This window comes from Podarcis erhardii (genome assembly GCF_964252035.2).
Source record: "Podarcis erhardii genome assembly, chromosome: 1".
NCBI lineage: Eukaryota > Metazoa > Chordata > Lepidosauria > Squamata > Lacertidae > Podarcis > Podarcis erhardii.
This window is the reverse complement of record NC_138497.1, coordinates 18069172-18094811: the sequence shown is the minus strand read 5'-3', so window position 1 is coordinate 18094811 and position 25640 is coordinate 18069172. Positions and strand designations below refer to the sequence as shown.

The 25640-nt window shown below is 43.4% G+C and overlaps 1 protein-coding gene across 3 annotated transcripts; it reads right to left on the bottom strand.

Annotated features, from left to right (window-relative positions):
* Positions 1 to 997: 997 nt before the first annotated feature.
* On the bottom strand, positions 998 to 25408 carry LOC309342292 (cholesterol 24-hydroxylase-like). 3 transcript variants are annotated; one of them, XM_081862791.1, is made up of 16 exons: positions 25220 to 25408; positions 21479 to 21556; positions 19816 to 19897; positions 16823 to 16896; positions 15313 to 15399; positions 14032 to 14170; positions 13217 to 13327; positions 12582 to 12738; positions 11268 to 11330; positions 10768 to 10840; positions 9354 to 9438; positions 7272 to 7382; positions 6009 to 6097; positions 5571 to 5637; positions 1441 to 1622; positions 998 to 1267 (listed from the first exon to the last, which is right to left on the bottom strand). In XM_081862791.1, the coding sequence occupies exons 1-15, from the start codon at positions 25354 to 25356 to the stop codon at positions 1455 to 1457; spliced, it is 1521 nt and encodes a 506-aa protein (XP_081718917.1). In that variant the 5' UTR covers positions 25357 to 25408; the 3' UTR covers positions 998 to 1267; positions 1441 to 1454. The 3 variants fall into 3 exon arrangements, with proteins under 3 accessions (XP_081718917.1, XP_081718916.1, XP_081718918.1); XM_081862790.1 differs by having other exon boundaries at positions 998 to 1622; XM_081862792.1 differs by lacking the exons at positions 998 to 1267; positions 5571 to 5637 and having other exon boundaries at positions 1465 to 1622.
* Between the last annotated feature and the right edge of the window lie 232 nt (positions 25409 to 25640).

Genomic DNA, 25640 nt, shown 5'->3' with positions numbered 1-25640 from the left:
TAAAACCTGGTTACAGCGTCCCGTTTAACAAACCAGAATCACCAAATCACGTGGATGGGGGTTGGTTAACCGATTAAATTTTGCATAGGAGAAAAGACGGAGGAAATGAAACACTTGCGCCATCTGTGCAACGCTCCATCTGTGCAAGCATTTTAGCTTGGCACATGGAGTACTCCTCCCTATTCTTGGGGTTCGCCCCAGACACCTGCAGAACCAAATTGGGGGCACCCATTTCTTAAGTGCATGTCCTTGTGAAGGGCTTCTCCTGATGGAGCTTGTTAGGGGAATCCATGTTGAGAATTCCATTCCTCCCGAGCTGCAGGTATATGTGTGGGATTGTTACATGTCACATGTCTGTTTACATTCCAGCACTGATTTGGGAGTCTTGTGAGAGGAAATTGAGATACGCTGTTTCCGCTCTGTATTGCTTTTGCTTTTGCAGTTCTCTCTCCTAGGAAGAAGGGACGCGGGTGGCGCTGAGGGTTAAACCACAGAGCCTAGGACTTGCCGATCAGAAGGTCAGTGGTTCGAATCCCGTGACGGGGTGAGCTCCCGTTGCTCGGTCCCTGCTCCTGCCAACCTAGCAGTTCAAAAGCACGTCAAAGTGCAAATAGATAAATAGGTACCGCTGTGGCGGGAAGGTAAACAGTGTTTCCATGCGCTGCTCTGGTTCGCCAGAAGCGGCTTAGTCATCCTGGCCACATGACCCAGAAGCTGTACGCCCAATAAAGCGAGATGAGCTCCGCAACCCCAGAGTCGGTCACAACTGGACCTAATGGTCAGGGGTCCCTTTACCTTTACCTCCGAGCAAGAGACAGAGAGGCCATGTTTTCTTTGTTCTGTTCTGTTTGATTTAATTTGCAATACATTAGGCTTAGATGTTACTCCTCATGGCTGAGGAGTTTTGAACTCTGCTCATTGTGTGCTCATGTCTCTGGATATGGGCCACATCAGCGTGACAGGAGACCGGAGTGAAGAATGAATATATGAATTATATGAATACAAAAAAGTGCAAAAATGACTAGGAAGCTGGCTGCAACTTGCAAAGTGCTCTGCAACAGTTATTGTGGTGTCTTACACTGTTTTGTTAGAGTTTTAGAGATGAGGGGGTCCAAGCAGATCATTGGCATCTACAAAGCTTTGTGCTCTTGGCAAGCACCAGCTCACTGATTGGCGGCACTCGCAAAGCCCCACACCTCTGATTTCAAACCATGTGAACCCATGATACTGCTTTACATAAAAGCATATTGTGAATGACTGGAGGGCAGCCTGACCCACAGGGGTTGGGGGGATGTCTGTTCTTGATACGATACAATAATCTTTATTGTCATTTCCGGGGTGCGCACTATCCTGCACTATCCCTGCAGCTTTCTTATGACACCTGATTTGATCCAAGGTGGGAAGAGTGTGCCCAATTATTCTTTCCATGTATAAAGTGCACTTTTAAACACGTTCTAATAAGTATTTCCATCCCCGCCCATCTGACGGCGTGGCTTCAGCCGACACACCACACCATCCGATGGCATCAGTGTTCCTGTGTCCTGAATTTTAAAGCTCTGAGGCGGGACCAGCTGGAATTCAAACCGCTGCAGGAACTTGGCCATCACCACTTTAGCCTCCATCTGTTATAAGCAAACAAAACCAAAACAGAATAGTGAGCTCGGTGTGTTTAATTTTATTGCATTTTCATCCTGTTCTTCCAAGTGACTCTGCATGACATTCATGGGGTCCCTTCAAAAGCCCTTCTCCCCAGGTGGTCAGTAAGGGAAGCTTACCAGCTAATACTGACTGCTACCACCTACTGAGAGCACCCTTGCTCAAATTAGTGCTCAAATATATCTATACAGTGGTACCTTGGGTTAAGTACTTAATGCGTTCCGGAGGTCCATTCTTAACCTGAAACTGTTCTTAACCTGAAGCACCACTTTAGCTAATGGGGCCTCCTGCTGCCGCCAGAGCACGATTTCTGTTCTCATCCTGAAGCAAAGTTCTTAACCTGAAGAACTATTTCTGGGTTAGCAGAGTGTAACTTGAAGCGTATGTAACCTGGGGTACCACTGTATATTCTCTGGACACATGGGGTAAGAGAACACTTGCCTTGGAATCCTCCTGGACCACAATACAGAGAGTTAAACCTGAAATCAGCATGCAACTGGCAGCCCCAATCCAGTATAGTGGTACCTTGGTTCTCAAACGCCTGGGTACTCAAACGCCTTGGTTCCCAAACGCCAAAAACCTGGAAGTAAGTGTTCTGGTTTTCAAATGTTTATTGGAAGTCAAACATCCAATGTGGCTGCCGGGTATTGTTTCTGTGGCGCCTGCACCAATCAGAAGCTGTGCCTTGGTTTTTGAACATTTTGGAAGTCAAACGGACTTCCAGAACTGATTAAGTTTGGTGCTTTTTTTTTTTTTTTTTTGAGGCTTTTTCAGTTGATTTGTTTTTGTGCCTGTGTGGAACCCAGTTCACCTACTGACTGATTGATTGTATGACTGCGGAAATGGATAAAAAAAAACCCCACCCCCTAAATCCAAACAGTAACTATCATCAGTGCAGGTAAGAAAAAATAATCATTTTTATTTCTATCATCTACAATACTGTCTTATTTATTTTATAGTTCAGTACATTGATTATTGCTTTCATTTTATGGATCAATGGTCTCATTAGTAAAATTCATGTTAAATTGCTGTTTTAGAGCTTGTTTTTAGAAGTCTGGAACAGATTAATCCATTTTGCATTACTTTCTATGGGAAAACGTGCCTTGGTTTTGGAATGCTTTGGTTTTGGAATGGACTTCCAGAACGGATTAGGTTTGAGAACCAAGGTACTCTCTGCACTTCTGACAGGTGGGTACTTGTTGACCGTCTGATCTCATGTGATGCCTAACAATTCAACTTCAGAAAGGAAGGACCAGGAACACGCTCTAAGTACACTCTGAATTCTTTCTTTACAATGCCAGCTGGATTCCTTAATACCTTATATCTCTTTCCCCATCTCTGAGATTTTCAGGACTGTCTCTGTTAGTGGTTTCCCATGGCTCAGATGCAAAGCTTGTATCCAGTGTGCAGTCAGTGTTGTGGGCCCAATTCTGGGGCCCTACATCCTAAGCTGAGATCAGACATGCCTCCTCCTCCTCCTCCTTCTCAGTGGGTGTTTTAAGCAAGGTGTGCCCTGTCGACTTACTGAATGTGTTTTTAACCTGTGATTTTTGTTTTGAACACTTGTGTTATTTTGATGGATTGATAGTTTTATTGTTGGTAGTGGAAAACCACTTTGTGACCATTTGTGGTGAAAAGCAGTGTACAGTGGTACCTCAGGTTACAAACACCTCGGGTTACAAACACTTCGGGTTACAGACTCCGCTAACCCGGAAGTAGTACCTCGGGTTAAGAACTTTACCTCAGGGTGAGAACAGAATTATGCAGCGGCAGCGCGGTGACAGTGGGAGGTCCCTTTAGCTACAGTGGTACCTCAGGTTAAGAACGGTTTCAGGTTAAGAACGGACCTCCGGAACGAATTAAGTTCGTAACCAGAGGTAAAGGTAAAGGTAAAGGGTCCCCTGACCATTAGATCCAGTCATGACTGACTCTGGGGTTGCGGCACTCATCTCGCTTTATTGGCCAAGGCAGTTGGCGTACAGCTTCCGGGTCATGTGGCTAGCATGACTAAGCTGCTTCTGGCGAACCAGAGCAGCGCACAGAAACGCTGTTTACCTTCCCGCCGGAGCGGTACCTATTTATCTACTTGCACTTTGGTGTGCTTTCGAACTGCTAGGTTGGCGGGAGCTGGGACTGAGCAACGGGAGCTCACTCCGTCACAGGGATTCGAACCGCCGACCTTCTGATCGGCAAGTCCTAGGCTCAGTGGTTTAACCCACAGCACCACCCGCATCCCACTGTATAAATAAATTGGAAATAAGTTTTTTAAAAATGCATTTGAATTAAAGCTGTGGTTGCAAAGATTACTGAGAAAAATGGAGTGTGAATTTAGTGGAAATTCTACCTGATTCTAAGCGTTCTGGAGAACATGAAACCATGCCACTATTTTGTGACATTTTTGTTGATCCTAATAAAGGTATTGACCACTTTTACTTATGGACCAGCATGGCTATTGTTGCTTTTCAAAATGTAAGATGGCATTCTTCATATCGTCTCAACTTGAAAAAGCACTCACTTTCTGTGGAATCTTAACCCTACCATTTCTTGTTTTCATTTAACATTGTATACTTGTTATTGATGGTTTAAACATTAAATATCCCACATCTTTAGCACATAAGTGCTTGCAGGACCTTCTAAAAATAAAAAGCAAACCTAATATGGTTTGCTCAAATGCGGGGGGGGGGGATGGTAACTGCACAATTAACACGTCTGATTTGTCTCAGTTATCATTCCCCCAAAATTGCCAACTTTAGGTGTATAATCACCACAAGGTCGTCCTTATAACAAAACCTACCAATACCCAATTATGCGCTAAGACAATTTCCCACAAAGTAAGATGTCACTGTATTATTATTATTATTATTATTCTTGCTTCCCACAACTGTAGCATGTTTAATTAATAATGTATTTTGCAACCCAAATTAAATGGGAGCCTTCCTAGAGCATATTTCAAGAGCTTCTTCAATTTACACAATTTTGTACACAGTTTCTGGTGGCCTTGTTTTAAGAAATCCTTAGATCCCTACATTGCTCGCACCCATTTCCCAATATATTGCTATTTCCTCACTGGTTACACCCTGATTGCACAAATCCCAAACCACAGTGACTACGAAGTTCCTAGACTGAGTACATTGCTCCCAGAGCGCATGCCAGATTGGGGAGACACCTCGCTCTTAAAAACTACGTGCAAGTCAGCCACCAGCCACTTGTTCAGACTTGAAAATGGTGAAAAGACAATTGTAAATCTGTGTAACCAAAATTCCTTGGTTGAAAGTGCACTCAGAGGTGACAGATATCACTGGTCAGGTGTCACCTTCAATTACCTTAACTGAGTACCTTTGAAGCCCCAAACCAAGGGGTTTTTGTTTGTTTTTTGGATTAAAAAAAAGTTATATTTTTGATTGTTGCAGCACATTTTAATCCAAGGACCTAATTCCTTTTTGGTTAACTTTTAAGGGGGTGCTAGCTTTGTAAGGGGTCAGGGCCAGAGGAAAGAGGTGGGTTGAGCAAGAGTTAGGACTCTCACAGTATTCTACATTCCAGCCATGTTTCCGGATGCACCTTTGACACCCATTTTCATCCTCCATTTGGGCAAGCAAGATGCATGACCACAGTTCAGTGACCAATTCTAGCCAATCAAAAGCATTTGAGGATGGTGAGTAGCAAGGCCAGAGAGTGGTTTCACCTGGGTAGCCTTCAAGGGTTAGATAGAAGGGCTTGATGGGCTGCATTCAGCTCTTGGGCCTGAGGTCTAAGTAAGCCTTGAACTCACATGCTCCCTTCTCTTCTCCATCAGTTTGGAAGCTTCCCATTCTGATTTCCAATAACCACTGTTTAGCAGAAGAGGAGGGGATGCAATTCAAACAAAGGGACCTATCTCCTGCATCACTTGACCAGCGGACTGCTTTACTTACCAGTGCAAATATCTGCCCAATACAGGAACGAGGTCCCAGGGAAAATGGGAAATAGCAAAAGGACGCCCTAAACCATCACAAAAACAAAACAGACAATGATAAGATGGTTTTGAAAACACCAGACAGGCTTCCTTCTAAGCAACAGCATTCCACAGGGAATGCTTCCTTCTAAGCATTCCACAGGGCCTTCTCGGTGGTAGCACCTGCCCTGTGGAATGCCCTCCCACCAGATGTCAAAAAGAACAATTACCAGACTTTTAGAAGACATCTGAAGGCAGCCCTGTTTAGGGAAGCTTTTAATGTTTAATAGACTATTGTATTTTAATATTCTGTTGGAAGCCACCCAGAGTGGCTGGGGAAACCCAGCCAGATGGGCGGGGTATAAATAAATTATTATGATTATGATTATTTGTTAGAACAAATAACAAATGGACTCACCTTGGTTGGTCTTTGCTAAATCGCTCAGGATCAAAGACCAGCGCATCCTTGAAAAACCTTTCCATACGTCCCATGACATAGGTGCTGAACTGCCAAGGGAACAGAACAGTTTACATTTGTATATATGATTCTTCAAAAACATTGGTTGTTCAAAGTTAGAGGCAAATGCATACAGTATTTTAATTAAGTCCTGGTTCCTTTCTCTGATTAGTCCTGCACAGAACATGCATCGCCTTATTCCTAAAGGGCTCAAGGCAACTTAACTGTGAGCAAAGAAATATTAAAAGCATTTAATAATAACTATAAGTGATCACACTGAACACCCCCACTAAGTACACATTTCCTAGCATACAATTATCAGTTAGTGTGTCTCTCCCGATCCGCTTTTTAATATTTCATTGCTTCGTTATAGCTTAACGTTGTTTTGTTAAACCATTGTGTTATTTTAGACATTAAAAGCTGCTTTGAGTGGGAAATTTGCCTGGTAAAGTGGGGTACAAAACCAATCGTTCTGTGATTAAAAGAAGAAGAAAAATTCTGCAACAATCAAAAAACCGAATAGTGCAACCTGTATCAATTACGAAATGAATATTGTAATTCTATATGCCATATGTAATCTCCTCTACTTGACAGGGTAGGCAGGTATAGGATTGCGAGGTACGTTAATTTGCATGTCATCCTGCATTTCACATAATTTACAGCTTGCACAATTTAATTCAGCTTCTGCTAGTCATTCTAAGGAGGAGATTTGCATAACTTTTTTTTTTTTAACTTAGTCATGCATGGTAGACTGGTTTTTGGGTGTAAAAATGATGTCAGTGGGGGGGAGCAGTGGAAACAGCTCCAAAAGCTTAAAATCACTCAGGGGCGGGAGGTTTCCCAAAAAAAAAGCTAAACAACTTTGTGGGTGTCAGGAATTTTACTTTTAGAAATTACTATGTCTCTTGCCTAGGTTTGCCACAGTAAGGATAATAAACAACAACAACAACAACTTATTTATACTCCGCCCATCTGGCTGGGTTTCCCCAGCCACTCTGGGCTGCTTCCAGCAAAATATTAAAAATACAACAAAACACCAGACATTAAAAACTTCCCTAAACAGGGCTGGCTTCAGATGTCTTCTAAAAGTCAGATAGTTGTTTATTTCCTTGACCTCTGATGCGAGGGCGTTCCACAGGGCGGGCGCCAATACTGAGAAGGGGAACTTTGGTGTTGAATTCCAATGTGTTAGATAACAGCACATGGCATTCAAACAAGACTCACCATTAAAGTGGTTTCTGCTGGAATTTTGATTCCTTCAACGACACATTCCTTTTCAGTCCAGCGGACAGTTCCTGGAGCCGGTGGATATAACCGCAGGGATTCTTTGAGAACCTAAGAGGGTGAAAAGGTAAAAAGAGCCATTTCTTTTCACCAACTAGTATGATTTGTTAAATGGTAGGGTTGGGTTTTCATCTGGAATTCTTTCCATAGAAAGTCAGTTCAGTCACAAGTTTATTGGGGCTATTTGAACTAATAATTTGTTCTCAGCCTTAATTCCCCTGTAAGTTTCCTACTTCGTATTTTTCTTACAGAAGGGGAATAAAAAAAGAAATCTACAGCGTAAGGCGACACATGCCTACTAAGAAGTACGTCTCAGTGAACTGCTTTGGCAGCAATGGCAAACCATGGTTTAGTGTTACAAGAATTATCTCTCTGGGTTTGACTGCTCCCTCTTTTCTTCAAACACATCCATGAGCAGTTAAAGTTTCACAAGATTAAACAGCACAGTCGTACCTCAGAGGTCAAACGAAATCCATTCTGGAAGTCTGTTCTACTTCCAAAATGTTTGGAAACCAAAGTGTGACTTCTGATTGGCTGAAGGAAACTCCTGCAGCCAATCAGAAGCCGCGGAAGCCCCGTCGGATGTTCGGCTTCCAAAAGAATGTTCAAAAACCAGAACACTCACTCCTGGGTTTTGATCGGTTGGGAGCCAAAACGTTCGAGAACTAGGCTGTTTGAAAACCACGGTACGACTGTATTTAGTGTTCTGATGACGCACTGAATTGTGAAAACAAAACAAATTCCTTCCAGTAGCACCTTAAAGACCAACTGAATTGTGGTTCATCTAAACCAGAAATGGAAGTTTCTGATGTTCTTGTTACCATACCAGAAGAGAGGGAAGGGAAAAGTGCAAGAACTCAGAGGGGAAGCTAGGCTTGCTCTCTGAATGCTATGCTGTGGCCAAATGCAGCCCCTGTGTTCAGTGGGGCTGACTCCCAGATAAGCACTCAATATTGTTCATTTTGCAGACCCAGAAAAAGTGAGCCTCATCTACCGTTTCATTGTTGTAGGAGTATCCTACTAGCAGCAATAGTTTGTTATCTAGTCCCCAGGAAAGACTGCCAGTTCTCCTAGCTCTTTAAAAACTGAAAATTAGAAGACAGGGCAAACACAGCAAAAACTGGCATGCTGTGCAAGGGAAAGGATTGCAGCCCCCCCCCCAATCAAAACAATGTTCTCTGAGTGCTCAGAAAATGCAATGGTAACAGAATATAGAACAGAACAGTTTATAGAATTTATGGTGGAACTTTGGTTCTCGAATGGCTTAGTTGATGAACAAATCGGCTCCCGAAAACCAAAAACCCGGAAGTAAGTGTTCTGGTTTTCAAACGTTTTTCGGAAGCTGAACATCCGACGCGGCTTCCGCTTGTGTGCAGGAAGCTCCTGCAGCCAATCAGAAGCCACACTTTGGTTTTTAAACATTTTGAGAGTCAAACGGACTTCCAGAATGGATTATGTTCGAGAAGCAAGGCACCACTACATAAAGGAAGCATAACCTAATAAGAAGATCTCTGCACAAGAAATGAGTAACAGAGGCATATTTATTCCATCATGCCCGAACAAAAGGACCACATAGTAATGTGCAGTAAGGAAGCGATAGTTAATGCAGTGTCCTCCCACCATCCCTAACCACTGGCTGGTGACCTGTAATCCATAACATCTGGAGAGTACCAGATGTGGCTGCTCCTGCACTGAGGGATTTTCTGCTTGCACTAGTTGAACTTCCCTACTGCTACAGGGATGGACCAGGAAGAATTAGAGTCATTGCATATCCAGTTTTTGAACAGTTAAAAAGGTATCACAGTATCACACTTACTCTTCTGGAGGCTGATGAAGCAGATAAGATTTCTCTGCACTACGAGAAACTGAGATTTTTTCCCCCTCATGGTGTTAATATTACAGCTAAAGAGCTTTGAGATATTCTTTGCTCTAAAATGATTCCTCAAGTTTCATCTTAAAACCAATGTCTTACTCTTAATGGCTGGGCCTCTAGGAGCTTTTCAGAGCATTCTCCAAGTGTACCTGTGATAAGTATTTAAGCTCTGCGAGATTTTCATAGGCAACATCTCTCTTCACCCCAACGACCTCGTCCACTTCAGCCTGAAGTCTTAAGAAGGAAATGCAGGAGAAATTTTACTCAAATGTCCGTGGATTGTTTATTATGCTAAAAGGCAGACATATAGCTTTGAAAGTATCTGTATTTACCATATTTTTCCCTCTATAAGATGCACCAGACCATAAGATGCACCTAGTTTTTGGAGGAGGAAAACAAGAAAAAAAATGTTCTGAATCCCAGAAGCCAGAATAGCCTTCATCCCGCTGCCCTGAAGAGGCTTCGCGCAGCTAAGCCAGAAGCTAGAACAGCAAGAGGGATCGCTGCGCAGTGATCCCTCTTGCTGTTCTGGCTTCTGGGATAGCAGCACAGCCTTCATTCACTCCATAAGACGTACACACATTTCCCCTTACTTTTTAGGAGGGAAAAGGTGCGTCTTATATAGTGAAAAATATGGTACCTTCCTAGGACTAAGCAGCACCATAATTCATTCACACAGTCAAAATGCATATTGGTTTGGTTTGTCCAAAGATAAGAAATAATTGCTCCCAAATCATAGCCAGTTTAGGTGCCCTGGGTGGTTACAATCCAGGACACAGTTCAACACATATAGAGAGAAGGGAGATGCAACACATATAATGGCTGGAGTGTTGGACTAAAACCTGGCAGACCAAGGTTCAGATCCTCACTCAGCCGTGAAGCTCACTAGGTGATCATGGGCCAGTGACTCACTCTCAGCCTAGCCTATCTCACAGGGCTGTTGTGAAGATAAAATGGGGAGGAAGAGAACTCTGTGCGCCACCTTGAGCTCCTTTTCCTTTCTCCAGTTTCTGGATACAGCGGTACCTCAGGTTAAGTACATAATTCGTTCCGGAGGTTTGTTCTTAACCTGAAACTGTTCTTAACCTGAAGCACCACTTTAGCTAATGGCGCCTCTTGCTGCTGCCGCACCGCCAGAGCATGATTTCTGTTCTTATTCAATTCAATTCAAAATCCTTTATTAGGCATAGCACACCACACATTGACAAACAACATATACAAACTGTATAAAATACGGGTACAGCAAACACAATTTATCCTAGTCCTATTCTTAACTCCCAGAAATTAATGTACATGAATAATATAATACAATTTAATATGAAATAAAAATACAACACAGCAACGTTCTTATCCTGAAGCAAAGTTCTTAACCCGAGGTATTATTTCTGGGTTAGTGGAGTCTGTAACCTGAAGCGTATGTAACCTGAGGTACCACTGTATAACATTAGACATACACAGAGTGCATAAAATAACTCAACGGACTGTCAATGGGTAGGAGGGACCTGCTAAAAAATAAAAACACAAATAAACGAAGAATAAAAGGAAAGGGCAAACTTCACCCACTTCTTCAATATGTCAGGTTGCCGTCCCAGTTCCAATATGGTAAAAGACAACAAGTTGGCAGTGGTCTCATGACCTGCAGGACAGGGAATCTAATTACTTTATTATTACGATCTATTAAATTTCTATACCACCTTTCATCCGAAGATCACATGTTGGTTTACAACACAAAAATACATACCGTAATAACAAATAAAAACAATATCACCACCACCACTCAGTTTAAAAGGCCACAGATTGTTTAATTAGCCAAAGGCCTGGTTGAAGAGGGACATTTCCGCCTGGTGCCTGGAGATATATAATGAAGGCGCCAGTCGAACTTCCCTGGGAAGAGCATTCCACAAGTGGGGAGCCACCACAGAAAAGGCCTTGTTCTCATGCTGCCACCCTCCAGATCTCTCACAGAGGAGGCCCATGAAGAAGGGCCTCAAAGGATGATCGCAGAGTCTGGGTCAGTTCATAATTAAAGGATGGAAGGGAAAACGGAATATAGATCTACCAACCTGCAATGAAGAAAGTGACGAAATTGTCCAGGAGAATTTCAGCATCGCAGTCCCCTTCCTCAGCTGTCAAGACAGGAAACCAAGAGTGAGGCTGACCTCCCTGCCCAGAAGGAAGCCTCTATGACAGATGCCATCCAACTCTGCTTAAAAACCCCCAAGGAGAGAGTCCACAACATCCCAAGGGAGACTGTTCCACTGTCAAACAGCTCTTACTGTCAGAAAGCTCTTATTGTCCTAGTTGCCCTCCTCTGCACAAGCTCCAGCTTGTCAACATCCTTCTTAAACTGTGGCACCCAGAATTGGACACAGTATTCCAGGTGTGGTCTGTCCAAAGCAGAATAGAGTGGTACTATTACTTCCCTTGATCTGGACTCTACACTTCTGTTGATGCAGCCTAAAATAGCATTCACTTTTTTTGCTGCTGCATCACACTGTTGACTCATGTTCAGCTTGTGGACCATCAAGACCCCTAGATCCTTTTCACATGTACTGCTAGTGAGCCAAGTGTTCCCCATCCTATATTTGGTTCTTTCCAATTCTATGATTCCTTGAAAAAAGGAGTCCCCTACCCACACATCATACTCAATGTTGTGAGATTGTGGAACGAGAACTTAAAATTTAAAGCATGTACCATCTTAAAAGAAAATACAATGAAAATGATGTACCCATGGTACTTGATACCCGTGAAATTGTCAAAAATGTTTAGGATGAGTAGTAAATTACGCAGGAAGTGGAAAGATAAGGATGGTGACTTTTACCACATGTGGTGGTCATGTGAGAAAACAAAATCATTTTGGGAAATGATTTACAACAAAGTGAAAAGGATGTTTAAATATACCTTTCCCAAAAAGCCAGTTTTGCTGGGCTTGATGGGAGAGGAAATTGAAAAAGTGGTTCGAGGGTTATTTATGTTTGCCCAAAAATGGAAAGTACAAGAATTGCCATTCATGGAGGAGTGGCAGACGAAGATGTTGGAATACGCAGAACTAGCAAAACTGACCTGCAGGATCCGAAACCAGGAGGAAGCAAAATTCCAAAGAGATTGGAGTAAATTTATGGATTATATAAATAATAACTGTAGGAGACTGAAGACACTAGCAAGACTGAAATAAATCTTAAGGCGTGGACTGTGAAAATAAGAAGAGACTGCAGGAAGTGGATTGAAAAAGGAAAACTGGTTGGAGGGAGCGAGGGAAGTCATGGCTCGGCAGAGCGGCAGATAAGGAAATGAGTGGACGATGGATGAAATTTATTGTATTTATTTGTGTAAACCAGAAAATTAATAAAAAGCATATTAAAAAAGGAGTCTCCTACCTGCACTCTTCAGTATCTGAGTCAGAATATCCAATGGGATCTCCTCCCCATTCTGGATGGCTTTGCGTCTCTCTTCGATACACTGGCTGCCAAAACGGCGCAGCAGCAGCAGGCTCTCCTGAACCTTTTTCACTTCTTTCCTGTACTTTGGCAGATACTGGACAGATAACAGATACTATCATGAGGAGCAGAGCAGAGCAAAACCAAGAACATATTACTGGACGGCGTAGCTGTCAACAAAAGCCACCTGCTAAGACAGAAGATAGCTGTGGCCCATTGGCGGTTCATGATCCCTTAGACAAGCATCCTTTGTGACCAGCAGGTGTTGAATGGTCCATTCCAACATATCGGAGATCGCTGATTGATCAGCAATAAAACGGCTATGCAAAATATATGCAGGTCCTGCAGTTGTACAAGACAGTCTGGAAACAGGTAGGAAGAACAGGGCAAGCCCAAGCAAAAATGTTCAAGGCATATCTAGTGGCGCAGGAATGCTGGGGTGCAAAAGAACTAAGTGATAACATCACTTGCCAGTTTCCCGAAAGGATTTGTCCAAGACTCTTGGAATAAGCTTGACAAGCAATAATGTATGTTTCAGAGAGGGTCAGAGTTCCACGAGAAATGCCTGCACTGACCTTAAATGATGGATTGCGTGACTGACCCAGTCCTTTCATGATCATGGACATCGCATGCGGAAAAGGCGTGCTGTCATCATGCAGGGTGTTCAATTCAAGGCCAAAGGCTGCCTGATAATGTGAAGAAAGGGGATCTAAAACATCTTTGCTTTCTGCCATCCTCCTTTGCAGTTCAACCTTGATCTCTATTTCTCAAGTCTTTTAAACACCAAAGAGGGGGAAATGTTTTGGTACATTATACCTCTGTGGTTCATCTTGTTTCAAGTTCACAAAAGTGTTACAGGAACATTAAAAAGCCCTTGGCTTCTTGGTCAGAAACACAACAGGCTGTGTATGCGTGTGTACATTTTGTTATATATTTACTTAACATATATATAGCCTGCCTTTCACCTGAAGGTCCTGGCACAGAAATATACAAAAATGAAACCAAAATTAAACACTATTAAAGCCAGCCAACATGAATTCCATACAATTAAAACAGCAACAGCAATTAAAAAAATAGTTACAACACATTGTTATTATTCTGATGTCAGCTTTGCATATCTTGTGAAGCTGGGTGAAAGTTGAGCTGGTGAATTGCAGCATTCCTCTGGATACTTGGCAGAAATTATTTATTTGTGCTGTGGCTCTATTCAACAGACATGCAATGTAAGATTTCCTTTCCCTATGTGTTAGCCCAAAAGGGTGAGGGCTTCCCAACACCCTTTTCTCCCATATTAAACTTGTCCTTTGTGCTGCCCTTTGACTCAATTTGACTCAGAATGAGAGGCATCCCCTGCTCCTTCATGGAAACAGGAAATTCATCCGGCGAGTACCTTTGCAATGATGTCCAGCGTCACGCGTTTCAGCAGGCTCATCACATCCACTGCAGTTTCTCCATCGGCTTTTTCATCCAGCACCCTCATAAGCTCTTCTGTTTGCTCGTTAAAGGGCCCCATCAAATCCATCAGGTAACTGTAAAATTAATAAAAGCAAGCAAAGGCAGGACTTTGCGGTCAAACTGGAAGCTGTCTAAGGTGTGGAAATGAATATAAGAGCTAACTGGATCAGACCCATGGCCCATGCAGTACAGCATTCCGTTCTCACAGTGGCCAAGCAAGCAAGACCCAAGCACAAGGTTATTCTCACCTTCTGTGGCTCCAGCAACACACAGAGAATTATTTCTGCCTCCAATAGGGAGGTGAAACACAGCACAGCTACTTGGACTATAGCTTAGCATGAACATGCTGGTTCTCAAGAGAGGAGATTGTGGCTACTTTGCTCCTCTCCACATCTGGTCCTCCTGCTGCTGTGAGCTAAGCTATGGTTTGTCTTAGTATATTGTCCAAACCCACACTCATGATTTGTCTTGCGCCAAACTGCAACCAAGGTTTGTCCTTGGGTTTTACCAGTGGCGTAGCATGGGGGTGCAGGGGGGGGGCGGCCACACCAGGCGCAACATCTGGGGGGGGCGCACTCACACTCGCAGCTCTCTGCCCCTACCTGGCTCACTCTCTCTCTCTGCAGTGTTGGCTGTGCGAATCCGATCCGAGCCGCCGGGTCGCTTTCCACTGTGGAGGGGGTGGGTGCCAGGCATGCGGTGCGGAGAGAGAGCGAGGGACTATCTGGGGGAGGTACAGTGCAGCGGCCGCCGAGCGCAGCGCTGAGTGCGGGAGAGAACCACACCAGACCAGACCAGGCAGCAGCAAGAAGAAGCTGGCAGCGGCGGCAGGTTAGGGGTTAGGGGGCGCAAATTACTTGCCTTGCCCTGGGTTAGGGGGCGCAAATTACTTGCCTTGCCCCGGGTGCCGACAACCCACGCTACGCCGCTGGGTTTTACACAGCCTATGGTTTGTCTGGAGGGAGACAAACCATGAATCCTGGTTCAGACAACCTGCTAACCCAAATCATGGATTAGCTCACAGCAGCAACAAGAGGAGAAGTAAAACAGTCACGATTGCCTCTCCAGAAGCCTGCACATTCAAACATTCATGCTGTTTGGGTTAGTGCTATCTGCAAATTGAGCCATAAGCACATTTAGAGATAGATGGTTAGGTTATTAACATGAACCGAAATGCGCAGTATCACTTAAGAAAAGACATTCAGTTAATATCTACTTGCGACTGAAGGCCGGGTCCATAATTTTCCGCTGCTTGTGCCAGTGGTCATAATCACGATCAGTCACCAAGCCATTTCCTAAAAATCTGAAAAACGATGGAGAATTTTTATTACTATTTCAGGACCAGTTCTGAAATCATGTTCTGACCCACTGTCCTGTAATAATGGAATACCGAATGGTATAGTTTATGTAAAATATGCAGGGATTTAAGTTATGCAAAATGAACCATGGAAAGAGAAGAAGGGAAGTCACTGATATTTTAAGATTGTTTAAATGAATATTCTAAAATGTAAAACAGAAAATTTCATTACAGGAGGGAGAAAACCCAAAATGCATAATAAAAGCAAGCATAAAAACATAAAAATACCGCCCCAGTAACACATTTAAAAGGGTATTGGATGTTAATCAGCCCAAGACTGAGTTGAAGAAGAACTGACCTCTTCTCTAATTGACAGAGCTTTCAGAACTCCCTCCAGTGTCACTTCCAGAAAGTGGCAATAGGATATTCTTGCGTCAATACCTTAGACTTTTGAGTTTATCTTGTCTCCTATGCTGCTCCAATATCTGTATGAAACCGCTTAGAAATGCCATCTGGCACTTGGGGGTCTGTTGTCACCAATTCATAGGTTCGACACCTCGATTGCACAGCATTTCCTGCACTTTTTATTTATTTGTTTATTTTAAAAAATGTGTATACTGCCCACTCATAGAAAATATCAAGGTGGTGTACAAAATAATCAGTTAAAATGACAGGCTCATCTTGGGGGGGGGGGGCGGAATGAGAGCTGAATAGACCTGTCCATATAAAGTAGGTCTCCCAAGAGTTAGCTGTAAGGATGACTACCAAATCCCTGCTGTGAGGGTGGTCCATAGCCTGGGACTAAAAGGTAAAGGTACCCCGACTCTGGGGTTGCGGCGCTCATCTCGCTTTATTGGCCGAGGGAGCTGGCGTACAGCTTCCGGGTCATGTGGCCAGCATGACTAAGCAGCTTCTGGAGAACCAGAGCAGCGCACGGAAACGCCATTTACCTTCCCGCCAGAGCGGTACCTATTTATCTACTTGCACTTTGACTTGCTTTTGAACTGCTAGGTTGGCAGGAGCAAGGACCGAGCAACGGGAGCTCACCCCGTCATGGGGATTCGAACCGCCAACCTTCTGATCGGCAAGTCCTAGGTTCTGTGGTTTAACCCACAGCGCCACCTGCCTGGGACTAGCAAAGCAAAATACTCAACTTCCAGCTGAAGCCAGTCAGCGCTCTGTTAAGATGGGGGAACAATGAACAGTGCTCCTCAGGATATTCTCAGTGACTGGGCTGGGATATAAAGGCTCAGGCGGTCCTTAAGGAATCCTGAACCCAAGTTATTCAGTGCTATCCATTTCTGCATATAACAGAGCCTGAAGAAATTCACCTGCCTAGTGGCATTAACAATCACAACCTTTTTCTGAATCAATGGAATTTTCTCATCCCACACGCCACGTACATCTTAGCTATGTACATCTTACCTACCGTACACCGAATAAATTAAAAAGATGTCCATATGAAACTGGATCCTTTGGGTATTGTGGTAACATCAGGAACTCCTAAAATTAAATCATTTTGTCAGTCCGTATTCACATATACCGTATTTTTCCATGTATAACACGACCCCCATGTATAAGATGCCCCCTATTTTGGGGGACTCAAAATTAAGAATATGCACTATCCACGTATAAGATGATCCCTTATTTTAAACTTCAAAAATTTAGGAAAAAATATAGTCTTATGCAGGAAAAATATGGTAATTCATGTGGTCACAATGAATACCCTCCGCTAAAATTGTGAAGAGGGAATAAGATATAGAGGGCTCCCTCCATCCCACCAGTGTTTAGAGTGTGGGATTTGGGGTATTTAAATTTGGGGCGGGCTGGGAGGTCTTCACCTTTCTGCCTTGAGAGGGTTCAATGTGTGAAAGTTCACCCAATAAGTGGTGTCAGAGTATTTCCCCAAAAAAGTTTTAAATGCCTTTTTGTAAGACGCATTCTGGAGGTCTGCAGAGAACCAACAAATGCTGATTCAGAGAAACCTCAGATATGTATAACTGGGTGTGGGGAAAATTGTGGAAAGTTGATATAAAATTCACAGATTGCATACTATTAAGAGAGAATTACATGAAAATGATGTATAGATGGTATGTCACACCAGTAAAAATGGCAAAGATGTTTAGGAAAGAAAATAACAGATGTTGGAGATGTAAGGAAAAGGAAGGAACATTTTATCATATGTGGTGGGAATGCAAACGCATTAAAATATTGGGAAATGATATACAATGAATTGAAAAAAATGTTTAAAATGAATTTTGTTAAACACCCTGAAGTCTTTTTGTTAAATATCTCAAATCAAGAGCTGCCAAAAGAAAAATGGACATTATTTATGTATGCTATAACAGCAGCAAGAATCTTGATTGCACAATATTGGAAGATGGAAGAAATACCATCAAAGAAACAATGTTAAGAAAAGCTGGTGAACTACGCAGAATTGGCTAAGCTAACAGATAAACTATGAGAGAAGGACAAAAAGGACTTCAAAAGAGTCTGGGAACCATTTATAGTTTTTTTGCAGAAACAACAGAATGGACTGGATTCACTGGCAGGATTTGATTAAACTTTCACAATTTCATTTGAGTAACAGATATTTCAAGGAAATGATAAGGGGTTTTATTTTTGTGTAGGAAAATCAGGATACAATAAATAAAACTAAATAACTCAGCAGAGGGGGAGTTGAGGGAAGTCCAGAGGAGGGGAGGGAGAATAATTGCAAATAACATTATGAATGAGATTTGTATCATTAATTGTTATAAAATTCAAAAAATATTCCCCCCAAAAAAGATATGTTTAACTGGGTGTGAGGCTGGCACTCAGACAAGATGGACTTAGCAGGGAAGTTTGTTATTAGAGCGTCAAAGGGAAACCTACAGTTTACCCAGTAGTGGGTCCACTGTACAGGCAAAAACGTACCTCTTTAACCAGGCCTTTGTCTGACTGACATTCAATGCCCTTTTAAAATGTGGGGTTGGGGGGATTATTGGGTTGCTCTTGTTTTTATTTTGATGATGTATTGCAGGCATAGGCGAACTCCGGCCCTCCAGATGTTTGGGACTACAATTCCCATCATCCCATAAATAAATAAATAAATAAATAAATAAATAAATAAATAAATTATTATTATTATTATTATTATTATTATTATTATTATTATTATTCTCTGACCACTAGTCCTGTTAGCTAGGGATGATGGGAATTGTAGTCCCAAACACCTGGAGGACCAGAGTTTGTCCATGCCTGAAGTATTGTGTTTTTATATCGTGATTTTATCCTGTGAACCTCCCTGAGACCTGCGGGTATATGGCAGGATACAAATTTAATTATTAATAATAATAATAATTCTAAACATGTTTAATTGGTATTGAACTCAGGGAACTTTCCTTCCAAAAAAGGGCACTGAGGAGCACAGCAATCACCAAGTAAAAATTTATGATTGCTTTTCATGGCAAATTTGAAAGCACCACAAGGCAATTCCTGTGAATTGAACTTTTTGTTATCGGTCTATTTATGAATGCAGGCTCTCTGAATGAATTATATCCCTCATATCCATCTCCTTCCATTTCCTTAGTAATTCTAATTCCTGCACCCCTGCTATATTTAATCCAAATGTACGGATCTCTTCTACTGGGAAAACAAATGGTTTGAACCATAGGGATTAAACCAGAGATGCTGGGAAGTGTGTGATTCAGCAGTCTTCTTGAGCTACTTGTAATGTGGTGAAGTTGGAGGGTGGGGGGTGGGGATAATTTAGTCCTCTTATAGACCACTTAAAGGTGAAGGTAAAGGGACCACTGACCATTAGGTCCAGTCGAACGACTCTGAGGTTGTGGCGTTCACCTCGCTTTACTGGCCAAGGGATAGTATAGCTTCCAGGTCATGCAGCTAGCATGACTAAGCCGCTTCTGGTGAACCAGAGCAGCGCACGGAAACGCCGTTCACCTTCCCACTGGAGCGGTACCTATTTCTCTACCGGTACTTGCACTTTGATGTGCTTTCGAACTACTAGGTTGGCAGGAGCTGGGACCGAGAAACGGGAGCTCACCCCGTCGTGGGGATTCGAACTGCCGACCTTCTGACTGGCAAGCCCTAGGCTCTGTGGTTTAGACCACAGTGCCACCCGTGTCAATAGACCACTTACTATATAGTTAAAAATGTACTCAAGTGGTTTGTAATAAGGAGTCAAAGACTCTAAAACAACAAAGAGTCGAGATCTCTATCAGTCATGGCTTCTCCCAAAGAATCCTGGGAGTTGTAGTTTGATCAATGCGCTGGGAGTTGTTAGGAGTTACCTACTGTCTTCACAAAGCTACAACTCCTAGAGTTCCCTGGAAGAGGGAATGATGCATAATACACTAAATACTGGAATTCTGAAAAATCACTTTCATTTTCATGCTCAGAGGGGAAAACCGCAAAATATACCTTTACTCCTTCAGGACTTAATATCAATACCATGACTCTGTGAAAGGCATTAAAACGCAAGATGGGTCCATATTCATTAGCCCTGTGAAGGAAGATATTTGAACAGTAGTAAAAAGTGACCATACGATCAAGTTAATGACCATATTTATCTATCAAACAAGGTGTAAGAAATGCTGCTGCCATACTAAGCACATACAGTCATACCTCGGCTTAAATACGCTTCAGGTTGAGCGTTTCCAGGTTGCGTTCCGCGGCGACCCGGAAGTAACGGAACGGGTTACTTCCGGGTTTCGCCGCTCGCGCAGACGCTCAAAATTACGTCATGCGAATACTCAGAAGTGGTGAATCGCAACCCGCGCACATGCAGACGTGGGTTGCATTCTGCTCAGGATGCGAATGGGGCTCCAGAACAGATGCCATTCGCATCCAGAGGTACCACTGCACTAGAACAAGAGACAGCGTGTTTTTCTTTCTTTCTAAGGTCATTGCTGTGTAAAGACTTGAAAGGAAATTCCTGAACATGGGCTTGCTTAAAAAAAAAAAGAAGCTGTATCTTTAGTGTCCGGGATATGAGAATATGTTCCCCAGCATATAGGGACAGCTGGAGTATATATAAGATATTCAAGAGAGAGATGAACTGCCCATAGTACTCCACTGCTCCTGTAACTTCAAGATGGGATGACTGCAATGTATTCTACAGGGAGATTCCCTTGAAGATGACTCAGAACCTTCAACTGGTCCAAAACACAGCGGCCAGATTATTTGCTGGGGTTTCCTTTAGAAACCCTGTTCTAAAACAGCTGCATTGGCTGCTGGTTCCTTTATGAGCCCAACATCTGCTCACACTAGCCTTTAAAGCCCTAGATGACTTGTGCCTCAAATAACTGACAGACTGCCCCCTACACACCCCTTGAGGTGTTACGTTCAGCAGTGGAAATTCCACCTCCCTCAGAAGTTCAGAGGTGGCGGCGGCCCCAAAGAAGGCATTCCCTGTCGCAGATATTAAATATTGCGCAGTCTGAAGCAACTGGAAACATAAGAACCGACTCCTTTGGAAATGAAACATTGCCGAGGCCCACAGAAATATTATTTGAACTTTTACTGGCAAAACTTTATTTACAACAGAATTAAAACATCTAAAACATCCATACAATGTCTTGTGCTGTGTAGCACAGGCTTGGCACCTTACAAAATATGTAATGTTAAGCAATATTATCACTTGTCAGGGTCAGAGAGGGACTAACAGCCACCACCCTTTCCAAATGGCAAATTTGCAACTCAGTAGCTTCATCACATGATCAAAGGTTCACTCTCAGTACCCAGGCAAACAAAGCAAATTTCTACATTGGCTAATCAGCTTTCAACACCACAAACACAAAATTATATCACACCCAAGTATCTGCTTCTTCAGCGAGGCTAACATTTGGAGTTTTCACACTTCTTCTGAACCGGATGAGAACTAGTTATCATATTATTTTATTATTGACGAAGTATGTACAATTAGTAGGTGCCACACAAAATTTCAAAAAGAACAGCTTCTGTCTGCAGACATGTATTTAAAGATTTTTTAAAAAGCAAACAAACCAAGACACCATATAGACTGCTGGCAATGCAATTCATTATCTCAAATTTTAAACTATTTGATTATTATTTTTTTACATACCATTGCAAGAAGAGCTGATGAGCACATTCATTATTTTTCAGCATTCCCCATAGCATTGGGAGGTGGCCCAAGAAAAAGCTGCAAAAAAATGGTAAAGGCAGAATTTAAGGCATGTAAGGCACACACATACATGGAAGATGCAGTCAGGTGAAAAGGAGGACATGAATCCTGCCCCTTTAATCATTGTCAAGGCTGGCTCCACAGCCAGAAAAATGATGATGATGATGATGATATTTATTATTTATATCCCGCCCATCTGGCTGAGTTTCCCCAGCCACTCTGGGTGGCTCACAATCGAGTGTTAAAGTTAAATATTTAATATTTAAAACTTCCCTAAACAGGGCTGCCTTCAGATGTCTTTTAAAGATAAGATAGCTGCTTATTTCCTTGACATCTGATGGGAGGGTATTCCACAGGACAGGCGTCACTACCGAGAAGGCCCTCTGTGTGGTTCCCTGTAAACTCACTTCTCGCAATGAGGGAACCGCCAGAAGGCCCTCGGAGCTGGATCTCAGTGTCCGGGCTGAACGAGGGGGTGGAGAAGCTCCTTCAGGGATACTGGACCAAGGCCATCTAGGGCTTTAAAGGTCACCACCAACACTTTGAATTGTGCTTGGAAACATACTGGGAGCCAATGCAGATCTCTCAGGACTGGTGTTATGTGGTCCCGGCGGCCACTCCCAGTCACCAGTCTAGCTGCCGCATTCTGAATTAATTGCAGTTTCCCAGTCACCTTCAAAGATAGCCCCACATAGAGCGCATTGCAGTAGCCCAAGCGGGAGATAACCAGAGCATGCACCACTCTGGCGAGACAGTCCGCGAGCAGGTAGGGTCTCAGCCTGTGTACCAGATGGAGCTGGTAGACAGCTGCCCTGGACACAGATTTGACCTGTGCCTCCATGGACAGCTGTGAGTCCAAAATGACACCCAGGCTACGCACCTGGTCCTTCAGGGGCACAGTTACCCCATTCAGGACCAGGGAGTTGGAGTAAGGCAGAGCTGTGTGATTTGACATTAAAAAAAAAGTAAAGGACCCCGACAATTAAATCTAGTTGTGAACGACTCTGGGGTTGCGGCGCTCATCTCGCTTTACTGGCCGAGGGAGTTGATGTTTGTCCACAGACAGTTTTTCCGGGTCATGTGGCCAGCATGACTAAGTCACTTCTGGCGAAACCAGAGCAGTGCATGGAAGCGCCGTTTACCTTCGCGCCGGAGTGGTACCTATTTATCTACTTGCACTTGGACGTGTTTTCAAACTGCTAGGTTGGCGTGATTTGACATACAATACACAAATTCTATCACCAGCCAATGACTCCTCTCCAGATTTACACACAGTCTTGCTAATTTTATGGGTGGAATGAGAACAGTACATAGACTATGGCAGTTCCTCCCACCCCCCAATTATCTGCCAGCTGAACAGGCCAAACTTGTGAATCCTGTCTTGCAGAAGAGGCACATGTCTGGAAAATTCCAGCGTGTTAAGAACCACTTACAACATCAAGACTCAGAAGAGTACCAAGCTGTTGGACTTGACTTTGATGGAGCTGTCTGTGGAAATCCCCACTCCCTTGCTCCCCCCTGCCCAGACCACACCTAGACCTTTCCTTCTCTCAAATACTGGGGTTACACAGGAATTCTTCTTGGGGCAGCAAATTATTCCAAAGGGAGGGCAAAACACCAAGAGATGAGTAGGGGGGAAAATGAGAATGTTGGCCTTGCCTCCTATCTCAGGTTCCGAACATTCTAAAACTTTAAAAATAAAAAAAAATGGAAGCTGGGAATCGGGGAATTATGGTTCAACCCAGGGGCACCAAAGGAGGTGCCAAGCTTGGCAGTCCCTAATTTATCACATCAGTCTATGTCCCTTTAAATGTGTTTGTGGGAGGAGGGTTATTGGTTTGCTTTTTATTTTTAATGTGCATTTCATGTTCTCGTTTTGTATTTTTATGTTGTTATCTTCAAATGAAGGGCGCTATACCAATTTAATAAATAATAACAGCAATAGTAGTAATATCCCAAGGAGCTCAAGATGGTGCTGCATGTTTTCTCTCTTCTCCATTTTAGACTCACGGCAACCCAGAGATGAAGGTTAGGCTGAGAGAGTGTGTGTGACTTGCCCAGTTCCATCTAGAGAGCTTCAGTCTAATACTCTAACCACTGCACCACACTGCCCACTGCCCAAGAAACAAAAGACAGTTGCCAGCTGTGGTGTCTATGCTCATTCTAACCCAGCTCTTGCTTCATATGTAAGGTTTAAAAACTACCGTATTTTTTCCTCTATAAGACACACCAGATCACAAGACGCACCTAGTTTTTGGAGGAGGAAAACAAGAAAAAAAATATTCTGAATCTCAGAAGCCAGAACAGCAAGAGGGATCACTGCGCAGTGAAAGCAGCAATCCCTCTTGCTGTTCTGGCTTCTGGGATAGCTACACAGCCTGCATTCGCTCCATAAGATGCACACACATTTCCCCTTATTTTTTAGGAGGGAAAAAATGAGTCTTATAGAGCAAAAAATACGGTATCTTGAGTTCTTATTAATATCTAGAAGCATGGGTCTAACTGTAAGGGGCGTGGAACTGCACACAAACCTTCTTTGTGAAATTGCTGGACTTCCACAAGCTGGGAAGGAATCTGAGGGGGTACAATTTTAGTTTCTCGGCATTCTGCAGGGTGTTTTGCTTTGGGGGTGGGTGGGTTTTGGCTTCAAGTCTAGGCCAGCCTTGGCCCCACCTGCTACCTGGTACATCAACAGTGGACTGCATTGCAAGATTGCCATAAACTCCTCTCTGCTACAATGTGGTCCCCTCCACAGTAAACTGTACTTGTATGGAGGGGCGGGATTTAAAACATTATTTAAAGCTCAACATTGTTCATGCAATAAGATCTAAATCTGAAACAGCAGGAGTCTCTTGGCACAGCTTTTGCTTCTATCCCAGAAGAGACAGGTGGAATACTACCAGACTGCCACTAATTTCCGACACGATTCAAACACATACTAACAAATGCAAGTTCCACAATTCAAGCTCATCTGCTGCTGCGGCGTAACAAACAAACAAACAAACAAACAAACCGGACGACTTTTTTTTTAATGTTCCTCGGAATTTATTTGCACAAAGTTTGCAAAAAGCTTGGACAACACCTGCTATTTATTGAGTATCCACTGCAAACTGATTGCGGGGAGGTTGTAGATGTTGCAAACAATCCGGTCCATTTTCCCCATGGCTTTCCTTATCGATGAAAAAAAACGGGGGGGGGGGTCTGATTTGGGGAGGGGGTTCTTTGAGCAAGTAGAATGAATTTGCTCCAGCCTGGATCTTTGCCAAAAGCAAAGAAGCGAAAGGAAAATGAACTGGATAGCGCCTGACCAAGATGAATCATAAACAGGTTGTTTGGAAGGGGGCAGTGGAGTGGGGGAGGTTGAACCTCCCAATCCTAAACCCGCCATTTACGAGAGAGTAAACCCCGTTGAAGTTTGCTTACTTTTGAGCAAACATAGGCATGCACGGAAAGTCCTCTGGAACATAGCAGGGGGCTTCTTTCTGCGTAAAAACGCACGGATTGTACTGGGAAGAAACTACCCTCGGAAGCTTACTACCCTCCAGATATTTGGGGCTAAAAGTCACATTAACCCCAGCCAGCATCGGGGGTGGGGGTGGGGGATCCAGGCCGCTGACTGCTGCTCTGTAGTTTATCCTGCTTCCCTGGATAGAATCGGGAAAGGACGCTCCCGCTTCTTACCTCGCCCTCGGGGCGCTGGGGATGTAATCGTATTTCATATGGATAGATTTTAGGTAGCAGCAGTAGAGGCCAAACGCCAGGAGGGACACGGCCAGCAAGAGGCGCAGCAAGCCCCAGATCACCTCCAGCGCCTCCATGGCGGCGGCGAGCTCAGCTGCGGCAGGAGCGAAGCCAACATCCGCCTCTGTCAGGCAAAAAAGGCCTTTAGACTGGGAGGAGCCAGCGCGCAAAAAGCCTTTCCCTTTAAAGATACAGCCCGCGCGCAATTGCTAACTCAGCTGGAGTCGCACATTCCCAAGCATCCATAACGGTTTCCTCTAGGAAAGAAATAAAAACCCGGTCAGTTTTGTGCAAGTGGTGCTCACATCGGAATGAACTGGGACTGAGAGTCATAATAATAATAATAATAATAATAATAATA

Excerpts from the sequence above, each read along its gene's own strand:
- LOC309342292 (XM_081862790.1), bottom strand. The coding sequence starts at position 25,356 with ATGGAGGCGCTGGAGGTGATCTGGGGCTTGCTGCGCCTCTTGCTGGCC. Across the intron at positions 15,400-16,822 it reads TTTAATTTATTCGGTGTACG|ATTTTTAGGAAATGGCTTGG; the intron begins GTAGGTAAGATG and ends ATCGTTTTTCAG. Across the intron at positions 7,383-9,353 it reads AGCTTAAATACTTATCACAG|GTTCTCAAAGAATCCCTGCG; the intron begins GTACACTTGGAG and ends TCACCCTCTTAG.